The sequence below is a fragment of the Hoplias malabaricus genome, chromosome 2 (assembly GCF_029633855.1).
Source record: "Hoplias malabaricus isolate fHopMal1 chromosome 2, fHopMal1.hap1, whole genome shotgun sequence".
NCBI lineage: Eukaryota > Metazoa > Chordata > Actinopteri > Characiformes > Erythrinidae > Hoplias > Hoplias malabaricus.
Window position 1 is genome coordinate 33,795,925 of NC_089801.1, and position 17,508 is coordinate 33,813,432.

The 17,508-nt window shown below is 37.5% G+C and overlaps 3 protein-coding genes across 3 annotated transcripts in view; all 3 read left to right on the top strand.

Annotated features, from left to right (window-relative positions):
• hspb2 (heat shock protein, alpha-crystallin-related, b2) overlaps window positions 1–1,337 on the top strand; it is a 1,776-nt gene extending 439 nt beyond the window's left edge. Inside the window, exon 2 of the mRNA XM_066650194.1 lies at window positions 922–1,337. Within this exon, the coding sequence (XP_066506291.1) occupies window positions 922–1,337 (416 nt within the window). The remainder of the gene's footprint in view (window positions 1–921) is intronic.
• A 1,036-nt stretch (window positions 1,338–2,373) lies between these two features.
• zgc:193711 (uncharacterized protein LOC569781 homolog) lies at window positions 2,374–5,942 on the top strand. Its single transcript, XM_066660889.1, has 4 exons — window positions 2,374–2,669; window positions 3,612–3,661; window positions 3,878–3,906; window positions 4,490–5,942. The coding sequence occupies exons 1-4, from the start codon at window positions 2,638–2,640 to the stop codon at window positions 4,826–4,828; spliced, it is 450 nt and encodes a 149-aa protein (XP_066516986.1). The 5' UTR covers window positions 2,374–2,637; the 3' UTR covers window positions 4,829–5,942.
• Window positions 5,943–7,376: 1,434 nt separating this feature from the next.
• On the top strand, window positions 7,377–13,768 carry fkbp6 (FKBP prolyl isomerase 6). The gene is made up of 9 exons (XM_066660441.1): window positions 7,377–7,463; window positions 7,962–8,079; window positions 8,202–8,291; window positions 8,633–8,835; window positions 9,893–10,012; window positions 10,157–10,354; window positions 10,946–11,055; window positions 11,159–11,236; window positions 11,376–13,768. The coding sequence occupies exons 1-8, from the start codon at window positions 7,389–7,391 to the stop codon at window positions 11,232–11,234; spliced, it is 990 nt and encodes a 329-aa protein (XP_066516538.1). The 5' UTR covers window positions 7,377–7,388; the 3' UTR covers window positions 11,235–11,236; window positions 11,376–13,768.
• Window positions 13,769–17,508: the final 3,740 nt, after the last annotated feature.

Below are 17,508 nucleotides of genomic sequence, written 5' to 3' on the forward strand. Positions count from 1 at the left end.
TATGCCATGATTTATATTTAGAATACCGCACATAACAAAGAGTCCAAGACTACCACACAAAAATAACTTTCATCTACTGTTGGACAGAGCATGAACTGGTTTCCCATTTCCAGGATTTTGACCATAGCTCTGTCATGGGCAATCCTTCCAATACTTATAAATGCTTCAAGATAAAGCCACAACATATGATGAGTATTTGCAATATGATGGAACCTGATACCTGAATTGAGGCTGCCAGAACTACTTGCAATTAGACCTTCCGGTGTCTTGGAGAGGGCAGGGCTATCTATTTTAAGTTGCTGTTAGGCAAACTCATAGTTTATATTTTAAGGACTAGGACCATCACGTTCAAATGTATAAAATGGGCTTCAACTAATTTTTTATGAAATTAGCCCGAGTAATTTTAAACCCTGACACACTGTAAAACATACATAAAAAGCTAAAAAGCTATTTGCTAGTTTGTTACTAGTAGCATGCACAAGCAGATGGCAATTTTGCCACAAACAGTGAGGATTGTGACAACACAGAATTGGTCTTAAATCTGATTTTCTCAGCTAAGCTAAGTTGACAGGTTTTAAATAGCATGTAACATTTATGTCCCAAAATTAAGGTTACAGCCAAGGTAGGAAAGACCTAGCTAGCTCTAATACAATAATTCAGACACATTAAACACATTGTTCCACACGCCATAGAATTGAGGAATCAGCCTCTGTAAATCTTCATTGATAGGCCAGCCATTTTATGAAGTCTCTTTCAAATCCTTACCCTTCAGAAAGAGCATGAATGGAGGCTAGCAGTGGCTAGTTAGTGAGACAAGTTCTGAATGTCCATGCAGAATAATTAACCCAATGGTCAATTAGCATGCTCTATTTAATAATGCCTTTTAGTTTCACATTTGACACCCATTCTTTCTCCACGCAGCCCTGAGTCCTCAGGACCTGATGACCCCTGTCTTGTACCATGGCTACTACATTAGGCCCAGAATCAACAAACAACTGGAGAGGGGCTTCTCACAGGTTGACACTGAGGACGATTGGTACCAAATTCAGCTGGATGTCTGTCAGTTCACCCCAGACGAGTTGAGTGTCCGTACAGTGGACAACTTGCTGGAGGTGACCGGACGCCATGCTCAGAAAATGGACCAGCATGGCTTTGTAAGCCGAGAGTTCACGCGTACCTACATTCTTCCCATGGGTGTGGACCCACTACTTCTCCAAGTGTCCCTCTCACACGATGGGATACTGTGCATTCAGGCACCAAGGAACGTGAAAGATTTGGAAGCTAAGGTCAATGAGCTCAAGATCAACGTGGACAAAAAGGGTGGGAAGAGCAGCTAAAGTGGACTCTGCCAGATTCATATATTTATTATTTCAGCATTGGGGAAATAAAGATGATACCTGGCCCTTGATCTCACTTCCCATAGTTACTTCCCCTAGCTGCCTTGCCATGGGGAAGTCCAGGCAGTGGTACAGAGTTACCATCTTTTAATGATGCAGCTTCTGGGTGATATCTTTTGTTTGTAATTTCGATTTGAATTTTGACAGAGGGCAGGAACTCTCTCATTGTCATATAACATTTAACTCCAGCCACAAACTGTGATCCAGAGCTTGATTTGACAATTTCAGAATTTGATAATCAGTAGATGGATAGTTGAGGCATGGTTTGTATTAATCACAAGTGGCCTTTTTACAGAACACTGATATGCCAGCAGTGAAAAAGTGTGAGGACGCAGAATACAGGAGCAGCCCATTTCTATTTTTATTTTGGCTAATAAATAACATTAAGCAGGTATGTGCACTCGTGTGGTATGTGAAAGCTTCTGCTACACCTGCACCAAAGGTTGCATAAAGCAGGAGTCTTGTCAGTGATGCCAAATGTGAGTCAAATATAACTGAATGGGCAATGAAAAGTTACTGTGAACTGGCAAATCTTGAAAGCATGAGCTGTCTATTCCAAATAGGATTTTAATATCTTAATAAGTTCAGCTTGTTAGAAAAAGCATCTTTTTTAATATTTTAAATAAATTCCACATTTTTATTTCAACAGTTTATCTCTCCTTCCATATATTACAGGTAATATGCTCGATTTACAACATAAATAACATAAACTTTTATAGTTTAGTGTTTTATTATTCCATAGTATTCTGGCTAGAATGTAAAGGCTCCCAGCACTGAACTCTGGAGCAGAGGAGCTGTTTTATCTTAAGTGATGAGACCTTAAAACGTTTTGGGATGAGTTGGTGTGATGTTTGTGATTCAGAACACTGTGACCCTCACTATAATATTTTTGTGGCCAAATGCCATCAAATCCTCAGAGTAATATTCGAACATCTAATGTAAAATTTCTCAGGAAGAGAAGATTTCTCTCTTTATTTCGGAAGAAACAGGTGACCACAGTATTTGGCCAAGTGTGATCAAACTTTTGCTTAGGCCAATAGGCTAAACAAAGGGGAAGCACTTGGTTAAACGTTGACTAGATTTAACCTAGCAAGGTCAGCTGAGGGAAAATACTGCGTTGGAGGCGTTTCAGGAAAAGGACAAAGTAGCACTTATTCCACCTGCTGAGCTCCTGTTACCAGCTCACAACAAGGAACTGGACAGACTCGACCACAACACTCTTCCTCTGCAATGTACAGCTATGGGGAACGGAGTAAACAAAGCTTTGGATAAGTAAGTATGAAAAATATTTAAGTTTCATGGAGGTTTAAATCCAAAATCGGAACGGATCCATAACCCAAAAAGCCACTAGAACCTCTAAAAGAAGTGAGTTTTGAACTAATTCCCCTTAGCTGAAGCTAATTCTTGGTTATTTTGGTAACAGTCTGTACAGGTGAAAAGCGGAAGCTTTAAGTTTCGAGGCTACAGTTGAAAGTATCCATTCTAAAACGGTACAGCGGTTAACTGGGAGTCATTTAATGTGGAAGGGAAAGTTTGGGGGAAAAAAAATCATGAACAAGAAGCTAACTTTAGCGTGGTCATAGTTTATTTGGGTATAAGCGTTAATTAATTTTTAAGGACGGAAAAGCCCCGTTTGTTCATACGCCTATGATGTCTTTTCATCAGAAATACAGATGTAGACGTTATTTCCAAGAAAAAAGAAATGAGGCTACACATTTGCCTTCAGTACAGGAGGATGTATGAATATGCAATTACAACCATTGTCCCTCCACCTGGCCAGCAACTCGAAAGTCCTGCACATTGATTGTATTGGTTGATTTTATCTGTGACGTAAGAAACCTAAGAACATTTGGCTGTATATATATATATATTTTATGGAAGTGAAACATGAAATTTATTTTGTCTTTTATTTCTTGGTGTATTTATAACACATACAGCAGAGTTTGTAAACGTACAAATATTTGGATCTGTTCCCACATTTTACAAGTTACTGGGTTTTTTCTTTCTTTTCGTGTATTTTTTTTTTTTTTTTTTTGCTGCAATCTCTTAATTTTGAGTTTTCTTAGTTTTGTCTTTAAAATATGTCACAGTTAATACATTTAAATTTTACATAAATGTTAGCTTAATAAAATAAAACAGGAACAATGTACAGGAGTGTTTCCTCCATTCTTTGTATATAGAATCTTTTAATCCTCTTTTACTGTAATTTTTTAGGTGGGGTGTCAATCCAAGGAAACTGAGTCTGAAGCGATCAAATAAGAGAGGTAAGAACCAGTTTAAAGTAATAGTTTTTCTCAGCCTTTTTAAAATGTTGTGTAGCATGAACATGTTGTGATGCTATTTGTTTTTTTTTTTTAAATGTTGAACATCTTTTAATCTCTGTACAGTTTGGCTGATGTTCATTGGGTCAGATTCTTAAAATCCTTCTTAATTTTAATTACAATGTCTTTTTACTGTGTTTATGTATTGTTGTTTGTCAGCGCCACGTGCACCTGCTCCATCCCGCAAGGTAAATGTATTTCCAAGCCTCTCCATAGCTCCATTGGGAGACTTCCTTTATTTGCAATTACTGCATATGTTTTCTGTGTTGTGTTTGTGTAGTATTGCCTGTAGTAAAGAATGAATGGTTTTTGCACACTTTAGAGATTTAATAGATGTTTTATACCAATGTGATAAACTCAGCAAATAAAGAAACAAATTAGCTCTACAATTTGGTGGAATACTCCCACAGTTAACCTTTCTGTTCAGGATGTGTCAAACTAACCTTTGCTGAAGTAATCAGTAAAAACAAAACTGCCAAGATTATATATTTTTGCATTTATGGCACGGTGGTGCGGCAGGTAGTGTCGCAGTCACATAGCTCCAGGGACCTGGAGGTTGTGGGTTTGATTCCCGCTCCAGGTGACTGTCTGTGAGGAGTTGGTGTGTTCTCCCCGTTTCCGCGTGGGTTTCCTCCGGGTGCTCCGATTTCCTCCCACAGTCCAACACACGTTGGTAGATGGATTGGCAACTCAAAAGATAATGAATGAATGAATTTATGTTTTTGTACTGCATCCAATCCTTACTACTGTGTCTGGTTTGTTCTGTATTAGCCTGAAGAAGCACATATATATGATCAAGTGGCAGCTGACCCGGAATATGCTAAAGTTAACAAAAAGAGGAAAGCAGACGCTGATGAATTGCACTATGCTGAGATCCAGGTGCTACAATCTGACTGCACCACTAGTCCCGAAAAGCCAAGGGAAACTCTGGTCAACAATTCCACCACAGAGTATGCAAGCATAGACTTTCTAAAGAGCATCACTAAGTCACATTCATCACCAGAATCTGCAGATATTCTCATTCCTCCTGGAGAACTCCGGAGACCAGTGGCTAAGCCAAGGTCTGTTCACAAGAAGAGTGCTCCCTCACAAAAGGGAGTTAGGGTGTGAATTGAATGTGTATGTGTATTTATTATTTTAAACATTTTTTTTTTATATAAAAAAAAAATTAAAAAATTTGAACTGTTAATGCTTATTGTGCATACATTAAATCATTTTTGGTTCTGAAGTAAATTTAACAGGCTTAGTATTTGGGCCAATTTTCTTTTATTTTCTAACAAGTAACAACTAAAATATTAAAACAATTTCATTAATCATAAAAATAAAAACAGCATGAATAACGATGGGCGGCACGGTGGTGCAGCAGGTAGTGTCGCAGTCACACAGCTCCAGGAACCTGGAAGTTGTTGGTTCGATTCCAGCTCCGGGTGACTGTCTGTGAGGAGTTGGTGTGTTCTCCCTGTGCCTGTGTGGGTTTCCTCCTGGTGCTCCGGTTTCCTCCCACAGTCCAAAAACACACGCTGGTAGGTGGATTGGTGACTCAAAAGTGTCCGTAGGTGTGAGTGAGGTCTGTGTTGACGTAGATCTGTGTTGCCCTGAGAAGGACTGGCACCCCCTCCAGGGTGTACTCCTGCCTTGCGCCCAATGATTCTAGGTAGGCTCTGGACCCACCGCGACCCTGAACTGGATAAGCGGTTACAGAGAATGAATGAATGAATAAAAATGTCAGCACTGTTTAGGAGGTGTCAGCACCAGTGCATTTTCTAAACTGCACTCTGACATAGTGGTTAAGTACATTAACTACAATGTATTTGACAAATGCCTTTTTAAGAAGCATCCAGTGTCTTTGATGCAAAGCACTCAGTCACAAGCCCTTGTGGAGCAGTTCCTAAAGGTTTGAGTGAGTTACATGCCAGTGGTATATGGTGCTTTGTATCTAAAAAGTAAAGATGACCCAAAATAAAGAAAAAAAAATACTTTGGAGAGATTCAGTAGAATAACTACTTTGGTTTTCCCAAATAATCATGCCGACATTGTGTATATAGATGTACTCTATCAATTAAATGTTATGCTTACAATCATAATCCAAGCCAAGAGCATAATTTTTAAAGAGTCTAGAAACAAATGGGAATCTCTCTTTCATGTTGTCTATTTATTTAATACAAATAACAATAGATTTTGATTATGCATGATTCCCACCATGTCTTACATCAGGCAGTGTTTACAGAGAATAAAACATTTCATATCTATCATTTCAAAACCTGTATTTTTGTCATTTGTGTAATTGTGCGGTACACTTTGTTATAAAGGGTAAATAGAACCTTATACATAGGGTTTTATTTACCCTTTAGAACAAATATGTCAACAGGAAATTATGCCCATTTTTTCAGAAAATAATAATAATAATTCTAATAATTCTGTTATCTAGACAGGAAGTAATTGACAGTGGTCTGGAAAGTTATTAATGTGAATCTATTGAATGTGAATTGTATTTGTTTGCAATATGTAAATACACTGAATGGATTTAAAAAAATGAAGACTAAACCTGTGATGCATTTTTATAGGCCATTAAAAAACATCTTATTCCTTTGAACAATTCTGTCTTGAGATTTGAATTTATTTACCTATTATTTTGAACAAATGATGGATTTTCCCTTTAAACCAGCTACAAGTCAACAATTGAAGGAAGCATGCAGGTGATATAAGCATATATTATAAAATTATATAATGTTTTTTTTTTCACCTTTAAAATCCCTCTTTAATCAATGAATCTCTTTGTCAAAATGACATGATTAGATGTTATTTCCATGAAAGCAAAGCTAATGTCTTAAAAGTGAATCAAGATGTAATTCTGCATCTTTGCCTACATTCAGTTTGCAGATTTATGGATATGCCATTACCTGACTGTCTAAATATGTGGTTCTAGTGTCTTTGGAACGCTGACATTCCAACAAATAAAAAAAAAAAACTTGAGCTGTGTTTGAAATTATGCACCTATATTATAGTGTACTATTATAGGGATCTGAATTCAGGAAGAACATTTCAGACAGTACCTCATGGGTTTGCTCGTTGTGACATGGCAGATTATGTTGCCTAAAAACATCATGCAATCAGTCCTTTAACTGCACACACGAGAAGAGCCTGCACATGTTGTTTTATACAGTTCTTTATAGGCCTACTGCATTGCATCTGAGGACTGCAGTTTGGTTCGTGTGTTCTCTGAACTCACTTTACCAACACTAGCTTTGTATTACACTCAGTGATGCATGTTATCTGCTAGGGTACATCAGTTGTACACGACTGAGTGCACTAAAATAATAGTGCACTATAATGAACAGCCCAGTGGTCTTTTAACTCGAGTTACTTGTAGGTCACAGTGCCCCCTTGAGGGTATCAGGAATTTATAAACAAAATACATTTTATTGCACTTTTCTTATGCTAGTACCCTGATTAAACGGTACTGTTAAAAGATTGATAGTTTTCTAGCTCAAATAACACTACATCCTCTGAATTTTAGGTTTAGTATTTGTAGACATAATGCTCTTGAGTTTATCATTTGATTAATTTGACCTCTGAACCGAATGGCTAGTGGTTGATATTAAAGTCCCAATTTATTAACGGCTGGTTTTCAGTTCATAGTTCAAGAAACCAGATAATTTAATCCAAAATAATGCAAACCAACGGCATTTCTCCGAACATTATACAGTCTTATGACCCAGAGGAACGACAACGAATTGGAATTCAGGTGAGTTTGTAGAGTCGTACAATCTTTCTACGAAAAACTTTAAAATGAAGTTAGCATAGCTAACTTAATGTTTCCAGCTAGACAACTATATTTAACGGCGATAAACTCACCTTACCACCTTAAATACCGAAGAATCTGCTGCACAATTTAAGGTGGATAGCTAGCTGCTAAAATGGCAAGCAGAAATACAAATACTAAAGAAAGTCCAATTATTATATCTGTATTTTTATTTCTAGGTAGTAGAACTTTCTAGAAGTTCATTATTATTTTCTTGTGAATTTACAAGTATCAGAATTAGTGGTCCATTGAGTTATTGTAGCTGTTGTGTAATTTTGTCAATTAATTTTAGTAAAAAGAAATTCAAGTAGATAATGGAAACACTTTGTTGTGAGAATTAGCCTTACAAGTTGTGTAAGGTGTTATTTTTTTACATGCTCTATTAATAACTTTACTTTTGGAGTTGGAATTTCTGATGTCTGAAATAGTGTCTCTCCGTAGACACCATTCCAGCGCCTTGCTCAGCAAATGCAGGATATTTTAGGAGACAGAGGAATTCTCAAAGAAGTGATACAGGCAGGGGATGGCCCACTAGTACCAAGGGATGCTTCAGTCTCCAGTAAGTGTCCAGAGACTGTAATCTTATCACCGATTTTATTGTTATAATTTAACAGCCAATTTTACCCTCTAGGGAAATGTTGATAAATGTTCACATAAATCTTATTTATTTATTCTGTGTAGTTAATTATTCAGGATTCTTGGAGTACTCCGATCGACCTTTTGACTCAACCATTAATCTGAAATTTCCTAGAATGGTGAAACTGGGTAAAGGTAAGATGGGAATGGGGAAAAAAATCAACTTGAATCAAGAGTAAAATATCCTTAAGATCCTAATAAACTACTGCTGTGAGAATAGATTGACAAACTCATGACTAGATCTAAATAACACATGAACTGTGTTATTGAACTGTTATGCCCATTTAACACACACACACACACACACACACATGCTAGAAAAATGAATATATATATATATATATATATATATATATATATATATATATATATATATATATATATATATATATATATATATGTAATTGTATATTTTCTCTGTTAATAAAATAGTGATATTTATATTAAACCTATTGATTCCTGGTCTTGTTTTACAGATGTGACTTTGTGTGGTCTTGAGCTGGGATTGCTGACCATGAGGAAAGGGGAGTTTTCACGTTTTCTCTTTCAGCCCAGTTATGCCTTTGGGGAGATGGGTTGCCCCCCACTCATCCCCCCTGTGGCTACAGTGCTCTATGAGGTACAGGTTCTCGACTTCCTCGACACAGCGCAAGTAGATGAGTTTTTTGCATTGAGTCCGGTGAGAATGTTTGCATTTATAAAAATTAAAAATTAAAAATTCGAACTTCATTGTGATTACATGTTGTGTCAAAAAGCTGGTAATCCTTCTTCTCAAAATTGTTTATTTATTTAATTTGCAATGACCTAATGTATTAAATAGAAAACTTTGTGAAAACAGGCACACACACACACACACACACACACACACACACACACACATATATATATATATATATATCAGTGGCGATTGCTCTAAGACTGCAAGGGAAGCTCAGCTTCCCCTAAAATGTAAAAAAAATAAGTGATCAAATATTCTGTTGTGTGTACATGTCAGTGAATAAATATGCACTACTACGCGCTCAACATTTGTTCAGAATCAGCTTCTTATCTCTGGTAAAGACAGTGCTTTAAACAGTGTTTAAACTCCACAGAGTTCAATAGCGAAGCAGCGAAGTGCAGCGAAACGAGACGAGTCATTGGATAAATGCTGGGCTTTGTCCCACCCATCGGACGCTCAGCGTCTCTGGGGGTCTATGGGGCAGTGGGTTGGCCCGGACGCTCAGCTTCTGCATGATGATTGGATGATCCGTCTGATGCTGAATCCCTTTTTGATTGACAGCGAAATGAGCGAATCAGCAATCCTTTGGTGTAAAGATCCGTGGGAGCACAGTTCACATGGACCAAGGCCGTTTAAGCAGCCTAGCTCTGCTGGCCATTGAGAGGACACTAGTCAAGTCCCTGGAAAAGACGCCTTGTTGGTACGACAAGGTTAAAGATCATTTTCTTAAAAAGGAACGGAGGGTAGAATTTGCGTATAAATAAACCGACACATTTTTCGATGTAGGCCGAAATTGAGCTTCCCCTCTTTGAAAGACCAGCATCCGCCACCGATATATATATATATATATATATATATATATATATATATATATATATGTATATATATATATATATATATACATGTGTGTGTGTGTATATATGTATATGTATATATATGTATATATGTATATGTGTATATGTATATAGGTGTGTGTGTGTGTGTGTCTGAATGCATTGCTTTTGAAACTGATCCACAGGGAGAGCAGAACTCAGCTCCCCTGCTTACTCTGCTGAATGTGGTTGGCACAGAACGAAGCTTTGGAAACCGCTGCTTCAACCAGTGCCGCTATGAAGATGCCAAAGATCGATACAAGCAGGTGTGTCCACTAGATTTCTGTCTCTTCAGAGTAATGTGTTTGAGTAAGTTTTTTTATTACACAGAGGAGAATTGAACAAACTGTAACATTGTACAATCAGATTCTCTCATAACTTATATTTCCAACTTGTTTATGATACTCTAGGCTCTGACACTCCTGAGGAATCGAGAGCCAGTAGGTGATGAGGAAAAGGAGCATATAGAGGAGGCAAAGCTACCCTTCTTACTCAACATTTCGCTCACATATCTGCGCCTGGAGAGGCCTCACAAAGCTTTGCAGTATGGCGAGAAAGCACTGAAGATCAGTCCACATAACACCAAAGCCCTTTTCCGCTGTGGACAGGTTGAAATGTCACTTAATTCTACTGAACAAATTCACATATAATGGACATTTATTTTGGAAAATCATTTTTATATATATATATATATATATATATATATATATATATACACACACTTTTTTTTTTTTTCAAATTCCTGTGTATTATCTTGTCTCTATTCTAACTTTACTATTATTATCTTGGTTGCATTTAGTGTTCAATCATTCATTTATCTTTACCCATAACATTAATTGAATGGCCAAAGGATGTTTGTCCAGGAGAGGGCAGTATTAAATAAATAGTTTTAAAGGAGCCACGAAAATGGAGGTTGTGTCTAAGTCATGGCTCACAATTTAGGATTTCTGTAGCCTTTAATACTTTGAAATGAAGTGAGTTTAGCCAAGATTAGGGCAATGACTATGTTAGTAGTAAGATGAAAGTGTATGTCTGTTCAACGTGACAAAGTACTTGCAAAGTTAGGATTCTGTGTAACCTTTTTATTTTTAAACTTCGTGATGCAGTAACTGTGAAACCTATGAACAGTTACAATATGTGATGACACTGTTAGCATGTGTCACAAATTCATTTATGTTGTTTCCTTGTCTCTTTTTTAGGCCTGTTTGGAAATGTATGAATATGAAAAGGCACAAGACTACCTCACAATGGCTCAGGCCAAGAAACCTTTTGATCCTGATATTAACAACTTGCTTAAAAAGCTGGCTGTGTATGTACTGAAAAAAGAATTTCAGTTTTATGCTGGGTTTTTTACTGACTGCAGTGTATTACACTGCTGTTGTGTTACTAATATAACATTTATCTGACTGCAGTTGCTACAAGGATTACCTGGATAAAGAAAAAGACATGTGCACCAGGATGTTTTCTGGATTTAAGCCAGAGTGTTGAGGGTATGTACCCATATTTGACATATTTCCCCATTTTCACTATTTAAAAAAGACTTTAAACTTTTGAACATAGTGGTTGTAGTGTATGCTCTGTTCACATCTTCCAAATGTTAAGTTCACTCCACATTTTGACACTTTGCAGCATGGCCAAGCAATGAAAAGGCAACAGTAACTGAAACTGTCTTCTAAGGAACACAACGGTGTGAGTGTCCCCAAAAATGACCTAATACTAATGTTCTGCAGCCTATTCACAAATGTTGGTGTGTTCTTTTTCTTACTTTTATTTTTTATTTTGTTTAATTTGACTGATTTCACACAGCTGGAAATATAAAAAGTTGGCTTAAATTTGGAAATGTTCATTTGGTCTTGAAGTGATTTGTATTTTCATCGTTTTCGTGCATTAATTCTTGGGGTTTTGTGAATTCAGAAATATTTCGTCAACTTTTCTACAGTGAGAAATATTAGTTTGAATTTGTTTGAGTTTTTACAAGTATTTTGTGATGTTTTTCAATACATATTGTTTTCTGACTACTTTTGTAAAATTGCCTTCTTCTAGACACTCACTTTTTCTTTATCATTTTGAATTTAGTGTGGCCTCCCACTGTTTTCATTTTCTCTGGGCTCCTGCACGCTTTCCTGGCAGGCCTCCCTGCGTGTTTGAGCCCGTTAGTCACCATCCAGTGATGCAAATAATCTGTGAGCGTAAGAAAAATACACTGTTCTGGGCATTCAGTGTGGCAATGCATTATCACATCATAGAGCCAATTACCATTACTGTTTCAGGGGCTGTAAACCATGGTAATGCATTAGTAATTGCTTCAAGCTGAGACATTGCTTATTTGGTGTTCTTCAAATGTTATGACTAGTTCTGCAGAGAGTGGATGGTCCTGAGTAATTTTTAGGCCAGTAAACTCATTGGGCACTGACACTTTAACCAGAATGTTTTACTCTTTTAGGCCAGTGTAGCTAATAAAGATTGAAGACTACTAAGGAACTTTTAGCTTCAAGGCATAAGATCACAGTAACCCGACTCAATAGCTTTCATTTATTGCTAGCCACATCATTTATCAAACAACTCTTTTGTACATTTATCATACACTGTTTGGTTTCTACTTTGATCTCTCCTTGTGTAAAACACATCTTGAAAAACTACTTTATGTAAAATCTTAATTTCCTGTGTGCTCCAATTCCTAAATCAATTCAAGCCTTGCTGAATGTCTTATATTTTATTATTGTTTTGCATGGGGATTTTATATTTAAATAGAATTGTTCAATCTCCTTTAAATGTTTTTCGACTATGTGGACATTGTTACATACTCTTTTCAGCTGTCCTACTTCACGTACAATTGTGCGATATCTTTTCTAAGAGGACATCATCAGACAGCATGCTCAGCTTGCTTAGAAGACCTGCAGTGGCTAACAGTGTGATGAATGACTGGGAAGAGAGTCATCCCACCCACTCTAAGAATTAAGACATTCATGCTCTCTTAAACTCCCAGCCTTGGATGGTGGTAGCATCACCATGGATTAAACTCATATGTCACAGTTTCATGTTTAAAAAGCTTACACTTACTTTGTTGCATCACTTAGGAACACACAGAACATTTTACATATTGAAAATTGCCAGCTAATTGCAGCCTGTTGAGCAAGAGGGAAATGTTTCAGCTCAGTGTAATCCTTCAGATTGCATATTCATAAATTCTTTCTCTTTGGGACTTTAGTGTGCAGTAGCCTCAGTCTGGGTCAGTTGATCCTTCTGAGTTAACACGGTTTTTGTCCCTTCCCAATGATGCATGGCCACTTGACAGTTACACGAGCCAGACGTGTCAACATAATTATGTGTCTATGAAGAGAAGTTTATTATTCTTGACCTACGCCTCCACAGTGTAGCTTGGTGAAGACAGTTGGTTGCAGTTAGTAAGAAGCCAAATGTATGTCATCTCTCCTCTCCTGCTCTGCCCTACAGCGCATGTCTATCCTGTCTTAGTTAAAAATGGCTTGACAAAACATGGTAATGTTGCTAACAGTTAATGAAAGCCAATAGCCATCAATTAGCAATGTGTTAAGCTATTCCTTTCAACAGAAACTCTTTAGGCCTTGCTAGTTTCATTAGCAAAATGGTAAGTGTGAAGGAAAAACCTAAACAGCCTTTCGTTGACAGAAGTTTGATGAAACATGCCAGATTAGCTAAAATTGAATGTATGCCAGCAAACGTAAATTAAAATGGAATTTGCCTCGTGCAAACTGTTGTCTAGTACTAGTGCACAGGGTGGAATGATCCAGCAAGTATGCATGGAGTGTAAAAGGGGTTGGGGGGTTAACAGCTGCATTACACACAGTTCAGTGTCAAAAGGCACCATACCAGTTTTATACTGGAAAAACCTACACTGTCCACTTCCTTTGAAAAATGTACAGATTTCTTTGTTTTCTAATGGAGTGTTAAACATTAATAGTACATTTTGGTTAGAGGGACAGTAACTGACTAACAAATGACAGCTTTCTTACCCTGATAACAGATGTTACACTGTATGGACAGATTAATTGGGGCCCCTGCTCATTCATTCTTTCTGCAGAAATCAAGGGTATTTAATAAAGAGTGTATTCTGCATTTGTTCTCTCTCTATTGTCCAGGTAAAGCCTTATACTTGATTTTGGAGAACTACTATGAGGATTTGATTGCATTCAGCCACAACTGCTTTCGTGTGGTCAGGATACTGAATTATTACTATCCGACCTTCTCCCAAAAGTTCTGGATGGAGCGCTATCATTTCAGAGAACACAGACTCGTCACACCGCAGCTCAATTCTGGGATGCTTTATGCCCCCAGCCCATTCCTGGCATTAGGCACAGTGCAAGTATGTTCAAGTTTATCTGCTCCAGAATGTCCTATTCTATAGGCAGTATATCTTTTACACATCTGAATCAGCAAAGGCTGCATCTTAAAGTAGTTGAATGCATTCATTACTATAGGTCTGGATCCCTTGGACGCTTGGAACTGCATGTAATGCCTTACCTCAAATGGGGCCAAGCCCCTCCCTCCCTTTATCTCATGGGTTACAAATTAAAACCTGTTTTTATTATATTAGCAAGGGCTGTAAACTAACGAGAAAGCATGCTAATGTGTATTAGCAACTGCAAAAATATCTGCAGACATTTTAATGAACAGTGAAATATACTAGCCTAGCTAATATGCTAATTCTCCAGAGAGTGGAAGTAGCCTCGCTATCCAGGCTGTGTTTAGATTTTATGTACAGACACTGTACGTTTGTTGGTCTGCGTGCAGCCTCAAGGCAGATATCATCTCAAAATGGAGACACAAGATAGCACTGGGCAGTAAGCCTTCCTGTCTTAGCTAGCCCTAGCATGTTCCTAAAGAGGAGAAAAGTGTGTGTGTGTGTATGATCTGATGTGGATTTGGAGGAAAGGTTGGCCTGATCAACCTTCCGGATGTTTCTGCATGACACCACTACATACAAACAAAATTTAAAAAGGCCACCCAGCAGTGCAGATTCTATCATAAGCAGAATTCCACTAGCCAGGTTCGGGATGCTACCTTGGGCAGGTCAACACTTGAAGCTTTAATGTAATATCACTAAAAAGACAATATATTTTACATAATTCACCTACAATTTACATAGTTTAAACAATGTAAACAAGTTTTAACAAGTTTGCTTCTAACCTTGCTAACTACTTTTGTGTACAAAACTTTTTTTTCCTGAGGGACCATTTATTAATATTAATCTCTTCAGACATCTGGTTCCTCTCAACACCACTGTGAATAATACTGACTTGGTAAGATGTTCTATAATATATCAAACATCTATTTCGTATCAAACCACTTTTTTATTAAATATAATATATGTTCAGTACCAGCCATTGCCTGGAGCAATAAGTAGATTGTTTGAAGCCGATTGAGTGATGATGGCTGATTGTGCTGAAATTCAAGAAATAATGGAGATTAACACATACTGTGGAATGCTCTGGAGCTGAGGACTGGCTCTTGGCGGCTGTTGTCTGTAATTCAGTTTTTGACCAATTGTGCTGACAGACCTCTCAGACCCTCCGGGTATCTGGCCTCCCTCAGACAAGGCCTTGGTGTGACACAGAGGGAGACAGAGCTGGCCTTTAGACATTAAGGGCAGAGCCTTCCAGCCGGCAAGGTGACAGCCAGGCACAGTCCACTGGAGATTAACTGGTGCAAGCAGGGAGAGTTTGGGAAAGAAGGGACAGAGCTGGCAAAGAAAATGAACTTAAGATTGTCAACCTTAAATCAGTTCGGTGTGGCAGCAAATATGATTCATGCACCAATAACTTTGGCCAGTGCTGCTTTCCATTTACTCCCTCATCTCTGGCCTGGCAGATCAGTGTCTTATTCATAACCCCAGCACTGATGGTAGGAGTCTACTTTTTTTTCTTCATTATTAGACTTAATATGAAGGGTATTTCTCAGATTTTCCTATACATTTGCTGTTAGTTCAAAGTTATTTATAAAATATTTTTCTATTTAACATTTACATTTCTCTGGCATAATCACTTCATTTTAGCTAAATATGAACTATATTGTAGTATTATTGGATATTTTATGGTTTTCTACTTTTCTGTCTATGTTTTGTTATATTTGTTGAATTATATTGGTCTTTCACGCTCTCTGATTTATTTATATATATTTTTTTAAACCTGTGGTTACCCATTTTCCCTGAAATCTAGAGTAACACTGCTAAATTTAGAGAAGGCAGTGAAGGATGAAAGGGGAAGAAACTGGGCTTATTTTTTCCTCCTTGAAAAGCAGCAGAGTGTTTCTTGTGAAAATGTTGCTTCACTTCTTATCTCCTTGAATGAGTTCCTGCTGGGGTTGATGGGGTTCCTTAAGGCTTTCATTGTTGGCCATTTTTGTTATTTAGGAGCTGAGAGAAATAACTTAAAATATTATTATTATTTTTTGGGTATATTTGATATTTGTCCTTGTTTTTGTAAGCTCCTTAAATGCTGTTATAATTGCATACAACTTTCAGAACAGTTTTTCTAATGGTTTGCTTGTAAAATGCTTAATGTATGTCTTGCATATAAACAACCATTTAGTAAATTGCAGGCAGTATTTCAAGGGATGGAGGGCTTTGTGGGTTCAGCTAAGGCGCCTAGGTAGAGCACAGTGCTTCTTTGTTGATGGGAGCCAAGTGTTCCTCCACTGGATGTTGTTTATCCTGGCTTGGGATTGGTGCTAGGACGCTCTATGGTGGTTCCAAACCTGTGCTGCCCATGGATCTTGAGGAAATATTGGAGAAAGATGAATTTGTGCACACTTAAGGCTAAATTCATGGGAGCACTTGACAATTTTTAAGGATTACATTTAGTTTTAAGCATCAGAATAAAGTAAATTTTCCAACAATTAACACAACATTAGACTTGATAATTATTCCACCAATTGGTCAATTCTTCTAGAGGCACCCAACAAAGGTAATTATAACCACTTAGGTACAAGGCAAATAAAAGACTAATATGGAAACTTACCTGTAAAGCTGACAATTTGGAAATGATTGGCTGTTATATCACATTCATTAACATATTTATATACAACCTTCCTTACGGTCTGTATCTGAATTAATCATAGTTTTAGATGTGGTGAAAATGAATAAATGCTATGCTGTTCATGGCTGTCAGGATGCAGATGAATTACTGTGGCCTTTCAAAGAATCCACACATCCAATATGAGCTGCTGAATAATTCTGTATTCATTCAAAAGCTTATATATCTGTTTTAAGAGGCAAAATATAAACAGCCAGTCAGGAGCGAGCTCATTTACATTCATCAGCCTTAAAGGCACTCTAACAAAAACAGCTGTTGAATTCAAGATTGGAAAAACGTTCATGTAAAAAGAAATTATGACTGCTTTCTTTATAACTGGACTTTAGGGGGGGAAATATAAAATCAAGAAAGGTAGAGCATAACCCCTTTAAAATCTCTAACATGTCTTTCACAACACATATCCAGAAGAAGAGTTTTGCTTCTACTGCTCTGTAAAATGGTCCTTGCGGCTACCTCTGTCCACTGTGCCAGGAACACAGCTACCAAGCAGAGTTTTAACAGGCCAGTGGAGACAATCTGCTGGCATCCGAATGGACACGTCTCTCACTCTCCTAGAGTCCTGCCTCCAGTTGATTTCCATTGTTTCATGTGTTTTATCCCTCACAAACACTGTACTTTGGTCTCTAGTGGATAGGACAAAGAGGAAAAAACAAACTGCTTATATTGCATTTATGTGTTTATAGCAATAGAAG

Coding starts and splice junctions, on each gene's coding strand:
- fkbp6 (XM_066660441.1), top strand. CDS start 7,389: ATGCAAACCAACGGCATTTCTCCGAACATTATACAGTCTTATGACCCA. Junction 10,013..10,156: donor CCAAAGATCGATACAAGCAG/GTGTGTCCACTA, acceptor ATGATACTCTAG/GCTCTGACACTCCTGAGGAA. Junction 10,355..10,945: donor CCCTTTTCCGCTGTGGACAG/GTTGAAATGTCA, acceptor TCTCTTTTTTAG/GCCTGTTTGGAAATGTATGA.
- zgc:193711 (XM_066660889.1), top strand. CDS start 2,638: ATGGGGAACGGAGTAAACAAAGCTTTGGATAA. Junction 2,670..3,611: donor GTAAACAAAGCTTTGGATAA/GTAAGTATGAAA, acceptor GTAATTTTTTAG/GTGGGGTGTCAATCCAAGGA. Junction 3,662..3,877: donor GAAGCGATCAAATAAGAGAG/GTAAGAACCAGT, acceptor GTTGTTTGTCAG/CGCCACGTGCACCTGCTCCA.